We start from the raw sequence: 22,492 nt of genomic DNA on the forward strand, positions 1-22,492 counted from the left end.
CACTCCTGCACTGCCAGGGGTGTGCAGTGCCTAGAGGGAGCCACCAGCTGTTTTGAACAGCTAGAGGTTCCTTCTAGTTGCCATACACCCCTGCTCTGAGGGGGGGGACGAGAGGGGGAGACTTTGCATGCTCCCCCATCCCCAGGTCTCAACTGGCAGGGTGGCAGCACTCTGGATCAAATGGCTTGGTGGGCTGGATTCGGCTTACAGACACCGTCTTGCCCACCCCTGATCCAGACCAAAAATAATGTATTGTAGGCTGCTGTTAATCTAAATTGTTGTATAAAATTTGTGAACTAAGTGGCATCTCTGTCGTCAGAGAGATTAAAAACATTCCTAACTAATATTTAAAGCAAGCGGCTCACCCTGAAAATAAAAGCTACAGGAAAAGAGCTGGTGCAGAAAAAGTAATGGGATACTGAACGATGGCAATATTTCATATTTAATCAAGTAAATGTTTAACTTCCTCATTCAGCTAAAGAATAAGCCTGTAAGACAACATTTCAGTTTGATCTACAGTAACACTGAATATGCAAATATAATCAATATTAAAAATATGATTTCTGAACAGCTGTATCTGACTCAGACTCCATCTTTTTTTTTTGTAACAATATTTTTCATTCGTAATAAAGCAGCCTTTGAAGTCTCAAGAAAATAGCAACTTTCTTTTGTCCGTTGTTCAACACCAGGCAAGCCCTCCAGGACTATAACCAAGTCAGAAAGTTGTTGGAACCCAGTCATTAGCAGAAAATGAATCTTCCTGAAATATTTCTTTGTGCCAACAGATCTCATATTGTGGCAGTTCTCCCCAACCTGGAGAACGGGATACAGCTTTCTTCTTGATGCAGTTCACACCATTCCCCAATCAGCTGGGGGCTTGCCACTATTAACAAAATAGTATTTTTTTAGTGTAAGTGAATGGATATCAACATATCATCACAGCAGAAGTTAAGCTTATAAATGCAAATTAATATACATTGGAATAAATCATCTGAACTCTTCATATAGCTTACTGGATTCTAATCTAAATTAACAACTTAGAGGAAAAACGTAGTCAACTTTGTGCACAATTCAATGAAGATTAGGGATGTAAAATTTCGGTTAACTGGTTAAACATTATGCTTAATCGGTTAACCAATAAAACAGAGGAGGGCTGGAGTGCCCTAGGCTGGGAGCCACTCTAACTAGGAGGAAGCAACCCCAGGCCTGCCGTGAACGGGGGCTACTCTGGCCAGGCTGGAGCAGTCTCCTGATGGCGGGCAGGGGGCTGACTGTTCCAGCTTACCCGTTAACTATTCACATCCCTAAGAAGGTCTTTGCTCATATAGACAAAAAAACAAACAAAATGTTATGCCAGATAATGGAATGGAGTACTGTACACTGAAAGCATATCATAAAACATTGGTGTATCTTTAACTAGAATGCTACATGTTGGGCTGTACCTGTAGGAAGAGAACAGAATTAGAGGGGTTCAGAGAGCTGTGACGAACATGGATTGGAGGCCTGGAAGAATAGCTATATAAAAAAGTGAAGAGATTTACACTGAAGGGAGACAAAATAAGTGACAAAAGGATGTACAAAACAATGAATGGTATAGAGAAGGTAATTTGGTCACTGCTTTCCATAATACAAGGGCAAGGGTTCATCCAGTGACAATGAGAAACAGGAAGTTCAACACCAAGAAAAATGTTTCCCCTCCATGGAGTAGGACTTAAAATAACAAGAATATATGAAAAATTGCAAGAAACTTTCCTTCTCATTCTCCAATTTCTTGTGGCTGCTATTATGAATCCACAGGCTATAATGAACTACAATATGAAGGCCAAAATCAAGACTGCATCCCTGAATCTTGACTTAAATGAGCATCTGCATTCTGACATCACCTGCCTTTTAGGCAAATTTTGAGTTGCATTTTAGGTAGGCAGGTAACAAGTTCTTTACTGGGGGAGACAAATGCCACACTGTGGAGTTTATTGCCACATCCATTTAATCCTATCTTACAACAGCACTCGGCCAGTCATAGAATTTAAGGCCAGAAGTATCTGGTTTTTGATACATCACAGGTCAGAGATATGAAACGCAACAACTGAAATTAAAATAGGTATTACAGACCTCAGGAAAACAGAGTATATTGTACTCCAGGGACAGGTTCACAGGGCAGGAAATTGATTAAGTAAGATTTATACAGATAATCCTGGAAAAAAAAATCTGTGTGGTCAGTGATAATTGGACCTGGAGGGGGGGGGGGGGGAAGAGAGAGAGAGAGAGAGAGAGAGAGAGAGAGAGAGAGAGAGAGAGGGGGGGGGGGGGGGGTTCCTTCCATGACCAACATATAGTGATTAGTTAGAACCAGGGTGGATAAAAATCAATGGTTTAAAAAACAGCATTAATTTACTTCCACAAAATATTTTACAATGAAGAGCACACAGAATCATAAAATCCTAGGGCTAGAAGAGACCTCAGGAGGTCATCAAGTCTAGCCCCCTACTCAAGGCAGAACCAATCCCAACTAAACCAACCCAGCCAGGGCTTTGTCAATCCAACACCTCTAGGGATGGAGATTCCACCCCTTCCCTAGGTAACCCATTCCAGTACTTCACCACCCTGCTAGTGAAATAGATTTTCCTAATGTCCAACCTAGACCTCTCCCACTGTAACTTGAGACTATTGCTTCTTATTCTGCCAGCCATCACTACTGTGAACAGCCTCTCTCCATCCTCTTTGGAACCTCCCTTTAGGAAATTGAAGGCTGCTATGAAATCCCCCCCTCACTCTTCTCTTCTGCAGACTAAATAGACCCAACTTCTTCAGCTTCTCTTTGTAGGTCATATGCTCCAGCCACGGAATCATTTTGGTTGCCGTCCTCTGGACCCTCGCCAATTCATTCACATCCTTCCTGTAATTGGGGGCCCAGAACTAGACACAATACTCCAGATGTGGCCTCTCCAGTGCCGTATAAAGGGGAATAATCACTTCTCTAGATCTGCTGGCAATGTTCCTCCTAATGCACCCCAATATGCCATTAGCCTTCTTGGCTACCAGGGCACACTGTTGACTCATGTCCAGCTTCTCATCCACTGTAACCCCCAGGTCCTTTTCTGCAGAACTACTACTTAGCTAGTCGGTCCCCAGCCTGTGTCAATGCTTGGGATTCTTCCGTCCCAAGTGCAGGACTCTGCACTTGTCCTTGTTGAACCTCATCAGATTTCTTTTTGCCCAATACTCTAATCTGTCCAGGTCACCCTGGACCCTATCCCTGTGCTCCAGTGTATCTACCTCTCCCCCTAGCTTAGTGTCACCTGAAAACTTGCTGAGGGTGCAAACCATTCCCTCGTCCAGGTCATTAATAAAAATGTTGAATAAAACCAGTCACAGAACAGATCCTTGGGGTACTCTGCTAGAAACCGACCGCCAACCTGACATCGAGCCATTGATCACTACCCCTTGGGTCCGACAGTCTAGCCAGCTTTCTATCCATTTTACAGTCCATTTATCCAATCCATACTCTAACTTTCTGGCAAGAATATTATGGGAGACGGTATCAAAAGCTTTGCTAACATCAAGGTATATCACTTCCACTGACTTTCCCATATCCACAGAACAAATTAGCTCATCACAGAAGCTAATCAGATTGGTTAGGCACGACTTGCCCTTCATGTATCCATGTTGACTATTCCTGATCACTTTCCCCTCTTCCAAGTACTTCAAAATGGATTCCTTGAGGATCCCCTCCAATATTTTTCTGGGGACTGAGGTAAGGCTGACTGCTCTGTAGTTCCCTGGATTGTCCTTCTTCCCTTTTTCAAAGATGGGCACTACATTTGCCTTTTTCCAGTCAGCCGGGATCTCTCCTAACCTCCACGAGTTTTCAAAAATAATGGCCAAAGGCTCTGCAATGACATTTGCCAACTCTCTCAGTACCCTCGGATGTATTAAGTCCAGACCCATAGATCTGTGTATGTTTAGCTTTTCTAAATAGTTCCTAACTTGTTCTTTCCCCATCAAGGGCGGTCTACCTCCTTCTCCTTCTGCACTGTCTAGTGCATTAGTCTGAGAGCTGACCTTGTCCATGAATATAGAGGCAAAGAAAGCATTGAGCACTTCAGCTTTTCCCACATCGTCTGTCACTAGGTTACCTCTTAGTTGAATGTTACTGTACAACCCTGAGAGCTAAATAAATGATGAATACATGAAGCACAAGTGATAGTCTAAGGTTAGAGAGAAAGCCTGTTCTTTTAAGACGTTTTACTTAACATTAAGATTCATGTACAGTCAGTGAACACCTCTGTATTTTCAGTAAAATCACCATGTCAACACAGACCATTGCCTTCAAAATAGGGATGTAAAATCCCAGTTAGTCAGTTAACTGTTCAAAGACTATGTTTAACTGGTTAACCAAGTAAACAAGGGCAGGAGTGCCCCTCAGCCACATTGGGCACTGCAGGGCTGGAGCAGACTCCTGGCCCCGGTGGGCTGGGTGCTGCTCCAGCCCATCAGTTAACCATTCACATCCCTACTTCTCAATTTCCGTAACTTAATGTATCAATAGCCAAGCAACAATGTTCAAAGCAAGGAACAGCATAGCTACAGGATTAGTGCTATACCAAGGCAGATTTAATCAGCACTGCAGTGGGACGATCTAGTGCAGTTCTCAAACTGTGGGTTGGGACCCCCTTTTAAAGGGATTGCCAGGGCTACCTTAGACTTGCTGGAGTCCAGGAATGAAAACAAGTTCCACAGTCAAGACCCAGATCTGAAGCCTAAGGACTTATTTCCCAGGCATCAGTTCTCAGGTTACAGGCCCTCTGCTTGGGTCTGAAGCCCTTGGGCTTTAACTTCCTCTCCCCCTACACTCTTCCCCCCCCCCCCCCACAGCAGTGGAGGTCAGGCTTTGCCTCTGGGCAACAGGGTTTGGGCCAACTCGGCCTTCATACCCCTCCTTGGGGCTGTGGAGTAATTTTTCATGTCAGAAGGAAATTGCGGTGCAGTGACGTATGAGAACCTACTGATCTAGAGACATGCAGACACGAGGCAATGTCTGCACTAGAAGCAGGGATGTGATTCCCCACTCAAACTAAAAATAGCACTGGTGCCCTATGACCTATAAACGTGGTAATAAATAGAAATGAGATAAATGTAAACACAGAACCTGTTTAGGAGCCTACATACAGGGTTGAAAAGGACAATGCCTGGTAAACTGTGGGTGAAGTGAAATGAGACAGTTCAGAGACAAGCTAGTGGTAAGTTAGGACATAACACCAGGTCATGCTGTAAACAAGTTTGGTTCTGTTTTTAAAAATGTTTTGAAAGAATCCTACCTATGCTGATAGTGTCTGGAATGGTGTCTACACAGAAGTTAATTAAGGTAATTAATATTAAATAGTTAATACTGGAGAAGATATTTGACAGTGGAAATATAGATACAGGCAGTCCCCGGGTTACGTACAAGATAGGGACTGTAGGTTTGTTCTTAAGTTGAATTTGTATGTAAGTCGGAACTAGTACATATTGTAGGGAAAACTCTAGCCAAACATTTCTCCAGAGCTCAGTTTTATTCTCCCATACCTCACTTCCCTCAGTCCTTTATTTTCAAGCTGAGGTGTCTGCTGAGAAAAGCCACTCTGCATGTCTCTGGTCTGCTGGGGGGGGGCGCTAGCTTCGTGTCTCCCTGGTCTGCTGGGGGGAAGCAGCTAGTGTGGGGTTGCCTCACCCCATTTGTAAGTAGGGATCCGATGTAAGTCGGATCCATGTAACCCGGGGACTGCCTGTATAGTAAAAGAGGTATTTTTACTGATCATAAAAATGGTAGACTTAAGTGTATCACAGTCCTCCACTAAATGAATCTGCGTGCTCAAAGGATTAAACCTAAAAAAATAAGTGTAGTTATTTGTATTATTTATATTTAAAAAGACTCATTGAAAATATTTAAAATAGAGTTCACAACCCACAGGAGCACAAACACTGCCAATAGCACATATAGCAGCACATGCTAGATGCCCCACATGCATACCCATGGGGTCCGGATGGCTTTGTACAACCTTATGTCTGCCCTCTTGTGCATTTACAACAGGCTTTACACAACCTCACTGTCCTACACACACTTCCCTAAAACCTTAGGTACACAAATAGCAGCATCTACTAAGTACACAAAGCTAGATTCCATTTAAGCAATGTATAAGAAGTATAAAGCAAGGGCTTACTCTCTCTTTGCCATAAAATACCTGCAAAGAATGAGACAGGACACCTGTGCACCTCTTCAGCGGGCTGCAGGAAAAGCTCTATAATATTAGAGTTGAGAAACTGTAAACAGACATGCTAAATACTAAGGTCTTGCCTACAACAGAAGTCATGGAGAAGTCTCTGTGAAATTAGAGTGCAACAGCTATTCCTCACTGAAGGAGTGTCTAGACTACAGGGTTTTGTCAACGAAAGTGGACTTTTGGTCGACAAAACTATACCTGCATCTATACTACCGCCGAGTTCTGTCGACAGAAAGTCGACAGAACGTGGCAATTTTGTCGACGGCAGTAAACCTCATTCTACAAAGAACAACTTTTTTGACAGAGTTACTATACTTTTTCAAAAGAGAGCATCTCGACTGTTGAAAAAGTGGCTTGCTTTGTCGACAGAACTGGCTGTTGTCTAGACACTCTTTTTCGACAGAGGCTGTCGACAGTATCTGTCGACAAAGCCTCTGTCGAAAAAAGCCTGTAGTCTAGACATACCCAATCTCTTTTGTAAGAGTTCTCATCCTGAACTGAGAATGTCTGTGAATTAGGTAAATCAGCTTCCAAAGTAGATTGATTTAAATTACATAAAGACACTCAGTGGAGTATCATTGTTCATACAAGGAAGAATTATTCAGAAATAGCTATTCAAGGCTTTTTCACTCACATAAGCAAGTCCTAAGGAGGCAGAGTCATGGTTGTACAATTCAGCTTGGGCAATTCAGCATTTGTGCCTGCCTAAATATGCAGCTTTGGTTTTTTCCACAGACAGATTTTAAATTCTACCACATCTTCTAAAATTATTTGGCCAGACCCTACTAGAACATCCTATTCTATACAATGTTCTGCCTTCTAACACTTTGCATAGGGGAAGAGAGGAGAAAGACCAGCAATATGAGATGAGACAAGAGAGAAAATATTGCAAATGAAAAGTAACAGATAAGTAAAATCTGGTATTTAAGGAAAAAAGTTACCATGACTAATCCATTTTATTTAAAAAATGTTCTGGAACAAGAAAGAGACCAACTTGTGCAAAGACGCTGAATCAATTAATCCAAGTCTGGTTAAGAGAAGGAAAAAGTGAGACTGGATTAAAATCTCGATGCACAAGACAGAATTGTTAGCACTCTTCTCAGACACAAGCCTGGAGGAAGGAGTCTGGACTAGACCCAGATCACAAATAAACAAAAGCTCTTTTCAGAGCTCAAGGAAACTATCTATACAGCCAGAGCATAACTCCCAAAAGCAGCAAGTCCTTCTTAGGAAGTGAAACAGGCAAGTGTTGAACAAACAATACAGCTGAAAAATGGAAAGCTACTTGAAAGCTTAAAAGAAACGGGCAAAAAATTGTAATTCAACAGGACAACAGCATGTGGAGAATTCATAGGCCTTTCAAAAGACAGTACTTCAAAAGGGACCGTCAGCATCATTTGCAACGTTGCTAAACTGACGTCATAATCAGCTTTTCCATGATGTCCAATAGATGGGACAAACGAGTCTCTAAACTAATTCAGCCTTTACTTATATAAGTTAGGGATGTTAGATAGCAGGTACTAGAATAACCAATTTACCACATGATTTATTTGCAGTTAGTCGACTATTCTATAGTCCCCTGTGGTGGGGCTGGCATCCAGTGCAATCCAGCCCCACTTTCAGGGAGACCCAACTCCCCTTGCAGACCAGCTGCCCTCACTGCCGCAGAGAGGGCAGGTGGGGGGTGGAGGGAAGAGAGGCTGCCACAAAGCATGCAGCATCAGCTCCTGCTTCACCACCAGCCCCACTGCCTCCGATACAGAGGCAGCAAGAGGGAGAAGGGAAAATAGTTGACTAGATTAATTGATAAACCAAGGCTTATCAGTGAATCATCTACTCGACTACTTGTTTGCAACCCTGATATAACTAACCAAATCTTAATGGAGATGCTTTGGTCTTTGCAATTCTTTTCAGAAGGACACGGACCCATCCCAGACTCCACAAAGAAATGTTTCTAAAACCTGGCCAGTGATGATGCCAACAGACACCAATGTGGAAAGAGATAACACAGTGGTCTCCAACCTTTTTAAGTGCTGTCAAAGATCTACGTCGAATCAAAATACCCTTGCCCCACCTCCTTCGTGCCCCTTCTCGGAGTACCAGCCCCTGCTCGTTCCATTCTCCCTCTCTCCCCCATCCTCCCTCACTTTCACCAGGCTGTGGCAGAGGGTTGGGGTGCAGGCTCTGGTCCTGGATTAAAGGATTGGGAGTACAAAACGGGCTCTGAGCTGCTCTTGGGTCAGGCAGCTGAGGTGCCGGAGGGGTTCTAGGTGCAGGCTCTGGGAGGGTGTTCAGATGCAGGGGTGCTCAGGACTCAGGTAGGGGCTTGGAGATCTGGAGGGGGTTCATGACTGTGGCAGGGTTTCAGGACGTGGGCTCCAGCTGGGCCCTGTTACCTCAGGTGGCTCCTGGGTGGGGGTGCAGTGGGGCTAAGGCAGGCTCACCCCTGCCCTGGCCTTGCACCGCTCCCAAAAGCAGCCAGCAAACTCCATCCCAAGTCCTGTTGTGCCCCTCTCTCTGCTCTGTGGAGATAGGATGCAGAGTAGGAGAGGGGGCACCTTGACGTGGACACCGCTCTTCTCCCTGCCCTGCCCTGCACAGAAAGCAGGAGGCTCCTGAGGAGACAGCTCCAAAGCAAAGGGCAGGAGAGATGCAGCAGTGGGGGGAGGGGCAGCTGAAGTGCCGGCACTTGGTAGCCTCTTGGCCAAGCTAGTTAGGATCCCCTGTCGGATGCTCCAAGATCTACCAGTATATCCCGATCAACTGGTTGGTGACCACTGAGGTAACAGCACTACAGTCTTGTATCACCTCAGTTGAGCCTCTCAGACATTGTTGCCCTGAAAGACATGTGTAAGAAGGGCAGTGACATACAGAGGAAAATTCTATCCTGGGCCTAACTTAAGCAAGTTCAACAAGGCACCATTTGTATTTGTTAGAATTCTATGTGCTTGTTTCTCAAGAAAACCTCCTGAACATCAACAGACACAGCACTGAGTAACCAGATGGACAATCTCTCAGAGTTCTCACTCATATCCCAGTGTTAAATTTTACGCTTAAGCTTTAGAGCTTAGTATCATCACTATTACCAGAAACATTATGCCACACAGCCATTGGCTGGCAGAGCCTGTATGTCAGTATTACCCATCCTGTCTGACTGATAAAAGCACTGCAAGTGCACATGCTCTCACTACACAGTAATAGGTCAATGCCAAGAAGGAATTTTACAGGCATACTGCCTATCTTCTCACCATGGTACTTCAGGGAACTATAAATATACACGTTTTTCATCACTACTCTGTTCATTCTCCAACAACTAGAAAGAGCGCATGCATGAGTGTTTTGATGGAGGTACTTTGGAAAGACTGATTGAAGCAATAAATGTTATGCTTCATTGTAAAAATACTGAGATTTAAACAATCAATTAAGATTCATCTTTTCATTTGGACCTCTTCTTGAACAGTTTTGCAGTCACAGCTCACATCTGAGTGTAACAGGGCTGACTTACAATGTACTAGCAAAACAAATAGTACAAGCATGTCAGACAAGCATTCAGATGTTGAAAGTTTAAGGGAAGGGAAATGTGGAAAGGGTGGTTATTCTGAGCAAGCAGGGCAACTTGGAAGAAGCCATGAGATAGGGATAGATAAAGGAGATGAAAATGGGATAATGACAAGTGCAAGGAACAAGCTAGACCAGGGCTACTCAACACAAGGCCCACAGAGCACATGCAGCCCACGGCCTGTTTGAGGCCTGCAGTGCAGTCTGGGTTTACGTGGGGCTCAACATGTAGCTGGAAGCCGAAACAAAAAAGGAGTCATATAATGGTGTTCTGCTGACATGCGTTTTAGTAGTTAAATTCCTGGACTGTCATTGCTCATTAAAAGTGCTGTCATATGGATGAAAATCGGGTAAATATTGCATTTTATTAATATCAGCAGAACTGACTTAAATGGGGCCTGCATGTTGTGTAGACTTGCCTTCATTTTTGAATTCATGCCTGTCACTGTGAAAGAAGCTATTTGCATATATATTTGCATGTATATGCAACTACACTTAAGTTGCAGCCCTCAGCATGCGCTGTGAGTATCATTGCGGCCCTTGGAGATTCCAAAGTTGAGTAGCCCAGAGCTAGACGCAATTTTTTATGAGCCATCTGGAATAGAACAGGGCCCCTTAGTATTGTACCATGGGCCGTATAGCTTAGGCAAGAAGTTCCTAGGCTGCCTCCAACACCACATGTTTTGTCAGCCACACTTCTGGGCTAACAAAATATGGTTTTTTAGCTATACAACATACCATGAAGAGTCTCCTCAAAGTAAAGCTCCATTTCACCTTCAATGAAACATTCATTTTCAAAGTGGGAATATTTTAAAAGTCCTCTTAAAATTTTTTCAAATTTCTGAGCTGCATTTCTAATGAGAAATATAGAACAGGGATGATACCACATGTTCTACAGAAATTCTGTCACTTCAGGTATTTGTGCACCATTGCTAGAAAGTTTACAGATCTGTACTAAACGACATTACTAAAAAAACAGATGCTGTTCTAGAAACAAAAGAGTGATCAGATATGGTCTGGAAAAAGGCAGATGTAATCTCAGTGCACAGAAATAGCTACAAACCTGATTTCAATTTCACTGTTTTCACTATGCTCATTTTCCGTCCAATTACTTCAAAAATTGTAACCTTTATATTAATTGAATATACACTACTGCTTATGCTTTAAAGCTTCATCAGCTCTCAAGAAGTGACTTTTATATACAAATCACAAAAGCTACTTAGACAAAGTGCTGTGGATAATTAAGACTGACCAGGTTTAAATGTGTACCTTAAGAGAAAAACAGATGTAAAAATGTATACAAATGATTTGACAGACAAGGGTGTGGGTTAGCATATGTATGCCATTAGAACCTTTACTACTTTTATATTTATATGGATATAGTTTTGATTACAGTTAGAAACTAAAGGAACTGCCACACACAGAGATAGGCCAAAGTTTACTCATTTAGTATGGAGGGTAAAAATTTCTGCCTAGGGATTTGGATCAACTGCTAGAAAATTACAAATTTAATTACCTTATTTTCAGAAAAATTGTGAATTGACAGGAAAATATACATAACTTTCCTCAGACAGGAGAGCAGCAAGTCCTCTCTATAGTACATCAGAAAAATACCACACAAAAAGACAGGAAAAGCATTTACACAATCTCCACCCCACCCTCTGCCCAGCAAAACCAGAACTAATGCTGTGACTAAAGGAAAAATAGGCCAAGTGATACAAAGCACTCCACAGACTACTTAAAAGAACCAGGCAAAGAATGCCTCAGATGGGAAGTGGAGTCTGAACAGAGAAATTTAGCTACATTAAGTGGTCAATCTTCAATAAAAAAATACATCGATGGTGTAACTAAGTACAGTAGTGCCTATTTTCTAATGGTGCACGAAGGGCATAAAGTAAACAGTAGCAATTACATTAAGAGGATCCCATAGAGTGGTAAGATTTAAGCACTACTCACTTCTTTGGAGTCTAATAATTAGCATAGCTTCAAGTGTTTACACACAAACCTATACTATCTATGATCATAACCAATGTTCCCTCTAATCTTTTCCATCTATGTGCAGATTTTTTCTGTCCATGTGTGGAACAACATTTTATATTCACCGAGGCACGTGCAACTGTGCACCACAAATAGAAAAAAAAACCTAGCTGAAGGCGCCCTATTAATCTGCTGGATAAAATCTGAATCTCTCCTGAATGGCTGCACAAATGTACAATTTACAGGGAACATTGGTCAGAACCAGTACAGGCAGTCCCCGACTTACGTGGATCCGACTTACGTCGGATCCCTAGATACGAACGGGGTGAGGCAACTCCCGCACATGCGCAGCAGCATTCCCGGGGCTCGCTCACCTGGGTCCTAGGATCCTCCTCCTCCTCCTCGGGCCGGCTCCGACTGGGGTCCCGCAGAGCTGCCGGGCAGAGGAAAAGTGTCTCCCCACGCCCGCTGCCCCCTCCCCTGAGCAACAGGCTGCCGAACAGCAGACAAAAGCAGCCTCTCTGCCCCTCCTCCCCTCTATACATGCCGGGCTCCCGGAGCGCAGCAGCGTCCCCGGGGCTCGCTCACCTGGGTCCTAGAATCCACCTCCTCCTCCTCTTCGGCCGGCTCCTCCGGCCTGCCGGCTCCAACTGGCCTCTGCCTGCAGCAGCTGGCCACAGGGACAGGGATCCCACAGAGCTGCTGGGCAGAGGAAAAGTGCCTCCCCACGCCTGTGCCCCCCCCCCGCGGCCTCGCATCCTGCACACCTCCCCCCTCCCTCCCTGCCAGCAACAGGCTGCCCCCTCCCCTGAGCAACAGGCTGCCGAACAGCAGACAAAAGCAGCCTCTCAGCCCCTCCTCCCCCTATACATGCTGGGCTCCCTGGGCAAACAAAGACTCCACCAACACAAACAAAGTGCTGGCCTCATTGTGTTAGCAAAAAAAGGACCCTCCTCCTAGAACCCTGGGTGGTGTGTGGAAATAAAGCTATTAGCTCAAAGCATGGTGCAGAGCTGTTTGGTATTTGATGAGTTACTCCTTTAGTCCTGATTTTGTCACAGGGACAGAAATAGATGTGAAATCTTCTGAACAGGGGAACAGACAGCAAAACAAACATTAGAGGGGAGTTAACCTTTCCCTATGCTATCCAAAACTAAAAAAATGTTTGGCTCGAGTTTCCCCTACAATATGTACCAGTTCCGACTTACATACAAATTCAACTTAAGAACAAACCTACAGTCCCTATCTTGTATGTAACCCGGGGACTGCCTGTATTCTTACGGATGACAGCAATGATCTTGCCTGCCACAATTCCAGGTTTGCAAAAGGAAATACCCATCATTTACCTGCAACTTTTCTAAGGTTATATGCAAATGACAAAACCACAAGGTCTGATAAATGTTCATATTTTCATGCAGGTAGGAATCACTTTAACTTCAGTTAAATGGAAATTCTCAGAAGATATTTTAAAAATAAAAATTACTGAAAAAGAACTTAGTAAACAGTGCAGTTAAGACGAACAGAGTTCCTTCCCTCCATAAGGAATACATTAACACACAGTATATTCAATCAGTGGTTAGGACTGCTTGAAAAAACACAAATTCCTCTTTTATAAGTAGGGGGGGGAAACAGTGCAGAGGGAAAGAAAGATGTGCATGCGTACATAAAAGAGGAACAAAATAGAGCAACATGAACAGAACTCAAGTTTTCTTGCAAAACTGTTCTACACAATGTATCAGCTAACCTTCAAATATTATCAAATCAAGATACTCAACATTCTTCTTCAGATTAACTATTTAACAGCAGGTGGCCAATGGAGAATAGACATCCAGTCAAAAACATTTCACGTAATAGGCTAAGCCAATAGTAAGGAGACCACATTCAATATGTAAAGTCAGGACATGCCACAATTAAGACAGACTAAGTCATCTTTGTACCTGTCCTTTACAGGTCAATGTGATGCAATCGTGGATTAAAGATATCACTTTTTTTGGTGCATGGATTGGGCACCACAAGGAGCGAAAAGCAGATGCACTGTATAAAAGTGCATGTGTAACCCACACACTTAGTGTGGTTACTGAGTATTGCAAGTGGCATCTAGACCACTGCAACAGTTAAGATCAAGAGACCTCTACAGCATGGATCCCGGACAAGCCTCCACTTGTAACCACCACCAAGGCGGATTTGAACCTGGGACCTCGGGAGCTGACTCTAGGAGCCTCTACCCTCTGAGCTAAAAGCCAGCTGGCTCCCAGCCCATGCTGTAGAGGTCTCTTGATCTTAACTGTTGTAGTGGTCTAGGTGCCACTTGCAATACTCAGTAACCACACTTAATGTGTGGGTTACACATGCCTGAGAATAAGCCTCTTTTTTTCTGCTTCCAAAGGGACATGCAACTCTTCTGCTATTATTCGTACATCTCGTGTCCTTACCACCCCCTTACCCATGCACTGCCATGTCCAGGTTAGCTGGCTAAGCCACAATTAGAAGACAGTATCTAACAATCAGAGGCATAATGTCCTGAACAGGCTTCCAACAGGAGTAATGGGAGCAAGCTACCTAACTAGTTTTAAGATGCAGCTTGCTAAGTTTATAAATGTAATTAAATGGACAGGTTGCCTGCAGTAACACGAGACTGGACTCAATGACCCAGAAGGTCCCTTCTAGTTCCATGAGCATATCCAGAACTGTAACACCACATTGCGCACCTCACTACACTAACTGTGTAACCTCACTAGTGTACCCACTGTAATTTTCATTGCACTATTCATAAATTGAGTCACATCTGAAACTAGGAAGTAAGTTCTCAGGGCAGGCTCTCTGGGAGGTGCTTGACATACTTCTATATACTTAGACTAATAAATAGCAGTAATAAAGCAGTAACTGGAAAGTGAAAGTGGAAGAAATGACACAGGTGTTTATCTAGTTATAGTTGGACCCTCTGTCAGCAGAGATGAAAGGCCAGCCTATATGCTGATAATTGCTTCACTGCCTGGCAGATGTTTGGAGAGGGGAAAAAAAAAAAAAAAAAAAAAAAAAGATGCAAAAGCAATTCTCCAAGACAGATTTCAGCACAAACACAGATCTTCTTGAACTTGCCATAATCCTGCTGAGGGGTGTTTAAGAACATATTCTTAAAACAGCAACCAAAAGCAATGGTCTGGTCTCAGAGCTCTATGAGAGGCCATGCAGAAGACTTAGATTTAAGTTCTCTTTCCATTTAATTTCAGCCTCACACACTAAAACCAGCACACAACTGTTGGTCAAGTCAATTACTGTACTGTTAAGATTAAAAGCTGTATGTTTAAAGGCAATGTATTTTTAGTAATGTGATAAAAAAATCAAACTGGATAGATTAGGAAATGCCCACAAAACTTGAAAGTTTTGAGCATTTAGATTAGGGCTGTCAATTACGTGCTGGTAATGCAAGTTATTAATACAAAATAAACTAACTGGACTAAAAAGATCAATTGCAACTAATCACAGTTTCATGTATTACTGTTAATGTGAATAACAACAGTGTCCATGGAAAAAATCAGGTGTGCCGTAGCACCAAGATAGCTATGACCACTCAAAGACATCCAGTGATCACTGGTCAAAGCAACAGCTAGTGCATTTTTCAGAAGCTCCAACTTTGCAGTCTTCTCCTTGTGATTTAGGTCATGTATTCCTGATGCAATGGTTTGTTTGAAGGGCAAGGTGTAGGATTGAGTGGAAGACAGTTTGAATAACTCCTGATACTTACAATAATGAGTAGCCTGCACTCCATAGCTATACTTTGCCATAGCATTGGTTAAGCTGTTGTACTTTGTTTGATCCATGAGGCTACAGTGAATCTAAGTATACTCTGTCACAAATAGCAGTGATCACTTGCTGCCAATGGGTTGTATAGAACAAGCACTAGAGGCAGAGGCGTGCTTAGTGCATAGGAAAGAATTGCAGTCTTGTAGTACTTCCATGGCACTGGAACTCAACCTTGCAATGGCTACAGATAACCACCTCTTTACCCAGGGAACCATTTGGAAGTTTTTAAAAATAAATTCCCCATTCAAAAGATCTGAACTTTTGCTGCATTAACTATTTCTGATATTTCATCCCTCCAGATCATGAGAACACCATAGAATTTTGCCAGTGTCCACCAAGTAATAAAGTACAGTAAGTGAAGAAAAAACTGAGATATGTGATTAACGTGGATTAAAAAATGAGTTCATGTGTTGTGTTAATGACTTGTGTTCACTGTGATTAACAGCTTTTAAAAATAATTCTGTATCTAAGTTGCACTTCCATGAAAAAGACTGCAATACAGTATTTATATGAAGTGAACTGAAAAATATGATTATCTATTTACAATAAATATATTGTAATAAAAAACTGAGCACTGTACATAGTGTATTCCAAATTGTAATTTAAAATCAATATATTTGAAAATGTAGAATATCAATGTACAATAAATTTGAATTGGTATTTTGTTTAACAGTGCAAATAAAATGCAATTAATTGCCACTCTTAATCTCATGATTAATGACTTTAATAACTGACAGCCCCCAATTTAGATTAATATGTCTCTCAAACAATGCTATATTTAACTGAGATCAAATACTCTGATATCAATCTATTTACTAACAATGAAAAAACCATGTTAAAGGTGCAAATAAAGTCTAAAGTAATTAGCTAGACAGGACAATCATCTCTCAATAAGTACAATGTCTACTTACTGCTGGTTCTACTTGAGTTCTGTCCGCAATGTCAACATGAACAACTTCAACACTCTTCCATGTATTTGGATCCAAGTCATGAACCTGCAATGGGGAGAGGAAGGAGCTTCAGTCTGTGTCATCTTATCACAGCCACTGCATTAATTTTGGATTACCCAGATTTTTCTGAGTTCTATAAAGATGAAAAGTTACGTTATAAATCACTGGGGGGGAAGGAACATGGCTTAAAGTTACTGGGTTTTTCATTTTAGTAATAACTTTATTAAACCTTCAGTTCTTGTGCTTTCAGAGAAGCTTCATTTTAAGATTAAGATGTGTTTGTCTATTATTTTCCTTCCATCTAAGGACATCAAATCCTGTAACTTGAATTATACATTCAATATGCTAGACAAATGTTCCCTTAAATCAGAGACTCCAACACATTCTGAAGTTGGCTAGTATATAGTATTCATCAACATCTATCAAGACATGACCTAATGCAAACAGAAGGACCCAGATAAATAACATGTGCCATATGCATATTGCTGTTAAACATATACACACTTCAGATTAAGCACAAGCATAATTATCTAGGAAAACTTTTTATTTTCTATTTTGTTAGTGTAAGTCATCTCTCTTCAGGTTTATAAGCTGTGTAAAAAATAAATAAATAAATAAAAATGGTCCAAGCAAGTCATGCAAACATTGAAAATGGACATTTATATAGCTGCCCATCATTAATATCTGACTATTCTTTCAATGGAGAGGAGAAAAGGGACAGTCCAAATTACACATCACCCTATCCTATTACAAAGAAATTTAAAAAACCAGCTGGAAAGAGAAGCTGTAAATCTGACGCTTTTAATCAAGGTTTGAACAAAGACATGAACTGGATGGACTGCTATATTCAACTCCCTAATGACATCAAACTTTAAGTATCGGGCACTTGCAGCCCAATCTATTAGCTTAATTTAGCATGGACATAAATTGACAAGAGTTTTTCCTCCTTCTCTTCCCCTTCCCCCCCATCCTATCCCCTATCTCTCTATTTATTTGTACCTCAGGACCCCTTGTTTCAATCACATGAATTCATTAATTCATAATTGTGCCCACGAAAGTAGGGATGCAGTCAATTCATCGATTAGCAAAAGCTTATTAGTTAATACTATTGACTACATGCATTTCCCCCACCAGTAAATTTTTTAGAAGGCTGGCCAGCAGCCTGGCTCAGTCCCAGCTTACGCCAGGTCCAGGACCTACCCCTACTACTGTTCTGCATCTGAAGTATATTAGGAGCCAGGCAGGTAGCAGCCCAGCTCAGTTCTGGCTTGCACAGGGTCTAGAAGCTCAGACCCACCCTCCACGCCATATCAGAGGTGGCACCACAGGGCAACAGGCAGCTGATCTGCAAGGAGAGCTGGTTTTTAAATTAGCTCCCCTCGTGAACCAGCTTCCACTGGCACCCTGCGCTGCTGCCTCTGACACAGAGTAAGCAGCATGGAGTGACAGGGGCTCCTCAGGAATGAGGCTGGAGTGCACTGGCTGCTGGCCCCACCCCTAGGGCCTAAAGAATAGTTGAGTAACCGATAAGAATTCATGAGGTTAATCAACTATTCAATTAACCGACATTTAACATCCCTTCACAAAAGCTCATGATCCTATCTACATTTTTTGTTAGTCTCTAAGGTGCTGGAGAATCATTTGTTGTTTAAGTTTTTACGCAACCCTATTTGCACTGAACCAGCTATACTGAAAAGGACATATCCAGGAATATTTTCAAATTTAGCTAAAAGGAATTTCAGCCTGTACCTTTAATAAAATACTTGAATCAAGAAAACTGCATGCGTGCTTTCAAAGCGCCTACAATTCATTAAAACCCCTTGCTGGAACCACTGGGATAGGAGACCACCAACATTTAAAAATCTGCGATAAAAAATTTCCTTGCACAAGTGCTCAGAGTCAATATCTAGGTAGCACAACTGCAATTCACTATCTGACCTGAACATCTTGTAAGCTTTGAAAATAAAAACATTTCCCTTTCCCTAATTTCTTCCTTCAATGACGGTACGAGAAATAGCTTGACTGATTTACAGGAGTACTTTTTATTATTTGTTTGAGGGAGGCTGCTTTCTCCTTTAAGGACCAGCTATTGCCCACTGCCAAAAGAGAGATACTGGTTCACCAGGATCCATGTGTGCAGCAAACAAGGCAAATGTTGGGTTACTCTGGACCCTGACTTACGTTTTCTGATGTCCCCAAGTCTGGTTTATGCCAGGTCTCTATTTTTATGAAGAAATCATCTTTCATATATTCATTCTGTAAGAAACAAACACATGCAGCTGATGGGTGATCACACTTTTTTCCTTTTTAAAATCTTATATTTAACAAGTTCATGTCACCACCAAGGAAGACACAGCAGGCCTTGACTACCAGCTTTGCTTTCCATTTGAACGTGGATATTAACGGGAATAATAAAGGCCCCATTACTGCACATGGAAACAGTTACGTTCAGATGCCCCACACCTCAACCTGAAATGTTGGTTAGAGCATAAAATGCAACTTGAATGACAGGACACCTACCCACAATAGTTGTTGAGAATTTGTAAACATTTCAATTGGACTCTTCCAAATTGTTTCAGTATTCCCCAACCCATGTTACTGCAAGTTTTCTATTTCATCTAAAGTCCGAATTTTATTTTATTTTTTATTTATAAGACTGAATACCACAGAAATCTCAACAAAAGGTTTCATACAAAAATACTATTCTGGTGTGAGATCTTTCCTACAGCACTAAGAGTAGGAAATGTCCCTGAAGAATTTTCAATGTTTTAAGTTATGTGATAAAATACAGGGACTATGAAACAAAGCTGATCATGAAACTTCCTTCCTCCACAGAGTAGAAAGGAATGGAGTTACAGGCAGTCCATTACAGGCAGTCCCCGGGTTATGTACAAGATAGGGACTGTAGGTTTGTTCTTAAGTTGAATCTGTATGTAAGTCGGAACTGGTGTCCAGATTCAGCCACTGCTGAAACTGACCAGCGGCTGACTACAGGAAGCCCGAGGCAGAGTTGCTCTGCCCCTGGCTTTCTGGAATCAGCCTCTGATCAGTTTCAACAGGCTGAATCTGGACACCAGTTCCGACTTACATACAGATTCAACTTAAGAACCCCAGGCATCCCCAAGTCAGCTGCTGCTGAAACTGATCAGCAGCTGATTCCAGGAGACCAGCTGATTCCAGGAGACCAGCAGACCAGGGAGATAGGCAGCAAACCCCGTTCGTAACTACGGATCTGACATAAGTCGGATCCGCGTAACTCGGGGACTGCCTGTATTAACCAAGTCAGAGAACATGCACCTTTATGTGCACAATACTATGATTGGTCAGGTTAAACTTGCTTTATAGCCCCATCTGCAATCCTTTGTTTAGCTGGTCTTTAGTGAAACCCAAGCTGTTTTCTTAGACTCCACAATAAATTCAGATGCAGAATTGAAGTTTGCTTGACAGAGAACAGGTCAAGCAAATGTGCATTACTTCTGATGATAGAAGATTAGAAAAAAGGCGAAGCACTTTACAAAAAAATAACAGTCTTTTGAAGAGAGATGCACCATTACTGCAAGTACTAGTTTAAAATTAAAGTTGAGGTTAATTAAAGTTTCTGTGATACCAATCCAGATTCTGGGTTAAACCAATTTAAATGAACCAGACTTCACTAATCAGGAATAGGAATTTTTGCACGTGAGCCAGAGTTACTACTCTGCTCTTCCCATACAAGGAGCCCTATAGATTTGACCAACATACGGCTAACTTTCTGACAAACTGCCTATTGGAAAAAAATGTGGCAAATGAAGGAGTTTTATATGTTAGGAAACACACTTTTTAAAATTAGAGCTAACTATTATTTTGATGTTACTTTCACAAAGAACACTGTGCTCTTGGCAAGGCATATATAAAAAGGAAGGAATGTTCTGCAGTACAGAAGTAGAGTTTGATTTAATATAAGCTTCCCAATGAGAAGGTCAGGTCATTCAAAACATTCCCAAGTCTCCAGCCCTTCTCGGTAAGAGAAAACTCAACATACTCCTTGCTGGATTATTCATTATCTGCTCAAAGGATGATAAGGTATCTTCATCTCAGTGTCTTACAAATATTTTAGATCTCAGAGTGGATTAAATGTTGGGCTGTAAGTTCTGAGAACTGAGCCATTCAGTCCAGAGGACAGTTTGGGGGCAACCGTCCCAGGCCCCGTGCTTTGGGGGAACCTTGCAGCAGCCACCTCAACAGTCCTATGGATGAGACAGCCCTTCTGTTAGCCACAGGCCCATGGTATTCTGGTATGGGGTAGCTACAGAGGTGGAGCCCCGCCAACTCACCATGGCAGGAAAGTGGGCTGGGGCTGAGGCACTCCGCTTCCCACCACTACAGTGAAGTAGAGTGCAGCAGACTGGGAAACGGCTGCAGACCAGAGCAGGCTGCTGTTTAGCTCTGGCTCCTGCCACTGTAGTGAGTGCAAGGGGAAGGATGGGGGGGGGAGGGACAATACACCAATTCTTGCCAGGCCCCCTAGATAAATTCCAGCTTGTGTTGCTCAGGGAGGGGAAAGAACAGTGGTGGGAGCAGGGCCTGCAGCAGAGTTGTCCTGGGCCTGCGGCACTGGGGGGGGGATGGGAAGTTGCTCCCAGCCCCATGCCTCCTGTAGGGACAGCCCTGTCTTGAGAGTGAGTATCAGCGTCATCTCTACAGACATGATCCATTATATTTTCAAATGCTGGCAGGGAGTATTTCTGCCAAGCATCCCATCATCAATTGTCTAATTTCAAGCTATAGTGGCTGTATTCTATAGAAGAGATCAAAAACAGGTTTAAACACCACTACAACAGTTTTTAATGAGAGGGGCTTATTTGTTTGATTTTAGCTCATTGTTAAAAAGCCTGCTGGTGCTGTTCTTACTCTGACTAGTCGAGCTGTACCACACTGAGTAGCAATGTTGCAGCATGGGCCAAACAAGAATCAAAGGAAGCTGCTCATTTATAAAAATCTACTATTAATTTAAAATGCACTTTACTGCATTGCCAGTGAGAAGTGCTTCACAAATCTGCAAAGTGATGCACGAGGTTACACAAACTCCCATTAAATGACAATAGCAATTGTGTGTCCATTACATTAAACCATTACCACTTAGCATACCAATTTTGCTCAGTGCAATGACTATTTTGAGTATTTCATGCTTACATTCACGGAAGAGACATCTGAGTTCTTGGGCACAACCAAATAAATCAAATGAGAAAGAACTAATCCTCTTCCCTTCTAGAGCTGCACTTAACTTGAAGGATTATATGATAGGCTAGACATTCAGCATGAATATGCAGCAGCTAGCTCTGGACTGGAACCACATCAAGAACTGCCACTCCAAACCAGACTGGTGCTCCATCTAACACAGTATTCTGTCTCTGGTAAGTTCAAAGACTCAAGTATTTTCCGTCTCTAAATTCAAAGTGAGTGAATCCAACAAGAAACAACGTTCAAGTGACTATGTACAGAATGAGGTTAATGAACATTTAAAATGTTAATTTAAATTTAACCATTTAAATCCTGGAGCACAGCACCACAGGCAGGAGAATGCTCTGGCCAGGCTGCAGGCAAGGGACTGCTTAGGCCAGGCCAGGCTGCCAGTTAACCTGTTACCCAGTAAGCATCTTGGCAAGACATACGCTTATTGGGTAAGTGGTTAGCCTGTTAACCCTTTACATTCCTAATGTACAGTCTGCTTAATTTGGCCTTTTGCAGGGAATAGAGTAATAACTCAGATAAAATACAGTGGACGCTTCTTAGATATTTATAACTGGAAGTTTTACCCTTTTCAAGGATTATGGCAAAAATGAAATCTTGGGGGGATTGCCTGGGAATACTTTAAGTTGGAGGGGCTTTTCACTTCAGCTTTCCCTAATGGCATATGTTATGTACTTGCATTTGGGGCACACATTTGGCCTTCCTCAGCACTAG

General features: G+C 42.3%; 1 protein-coding gene across 1 annotated transcript in view; it reads right to left on the reverse strand.

Annotated features, from left to right (window-relative positions):
- PITPNB (phosphatidylinositol transfer protein beta) overlaps positions 1–22,492 on the reverse strand; it is a 79,034-nt gene that overhangs the window by 33,887 nt on the left and 22,655 nt on the right. The window contains exons 6-7 of the mRNA XM_075898908.1: positions 18,731–18,805; positions 16,511–16,594 (exon numbers count right to left, since the gene is read on the reverse strand). Coding sequence (XP_075755023.1) covers positions 16,511–16,594; positions 18,731–18,805 — 159 coding nt within the window. The remainder of the gene's footprint in view (positions 1–16,510; positions 16,595–18,730; positions 18,806–22,492) is intronic.

The sequence above is a fragment of the Pelodiscus sinensis genome, chromosome 15 (assembly GCF_049634645.1).
Source record: "Pelodiscus sinensis isolate JC-2024 chromosome 15, ASM4963464v1, whole genome shotgun sequence".
Lineage (NCBI taxonomy): Eukaryota > Metazoa > Chordata > Testudines > Trionychidae > Pelodiscus > Pelodiscus sinensis.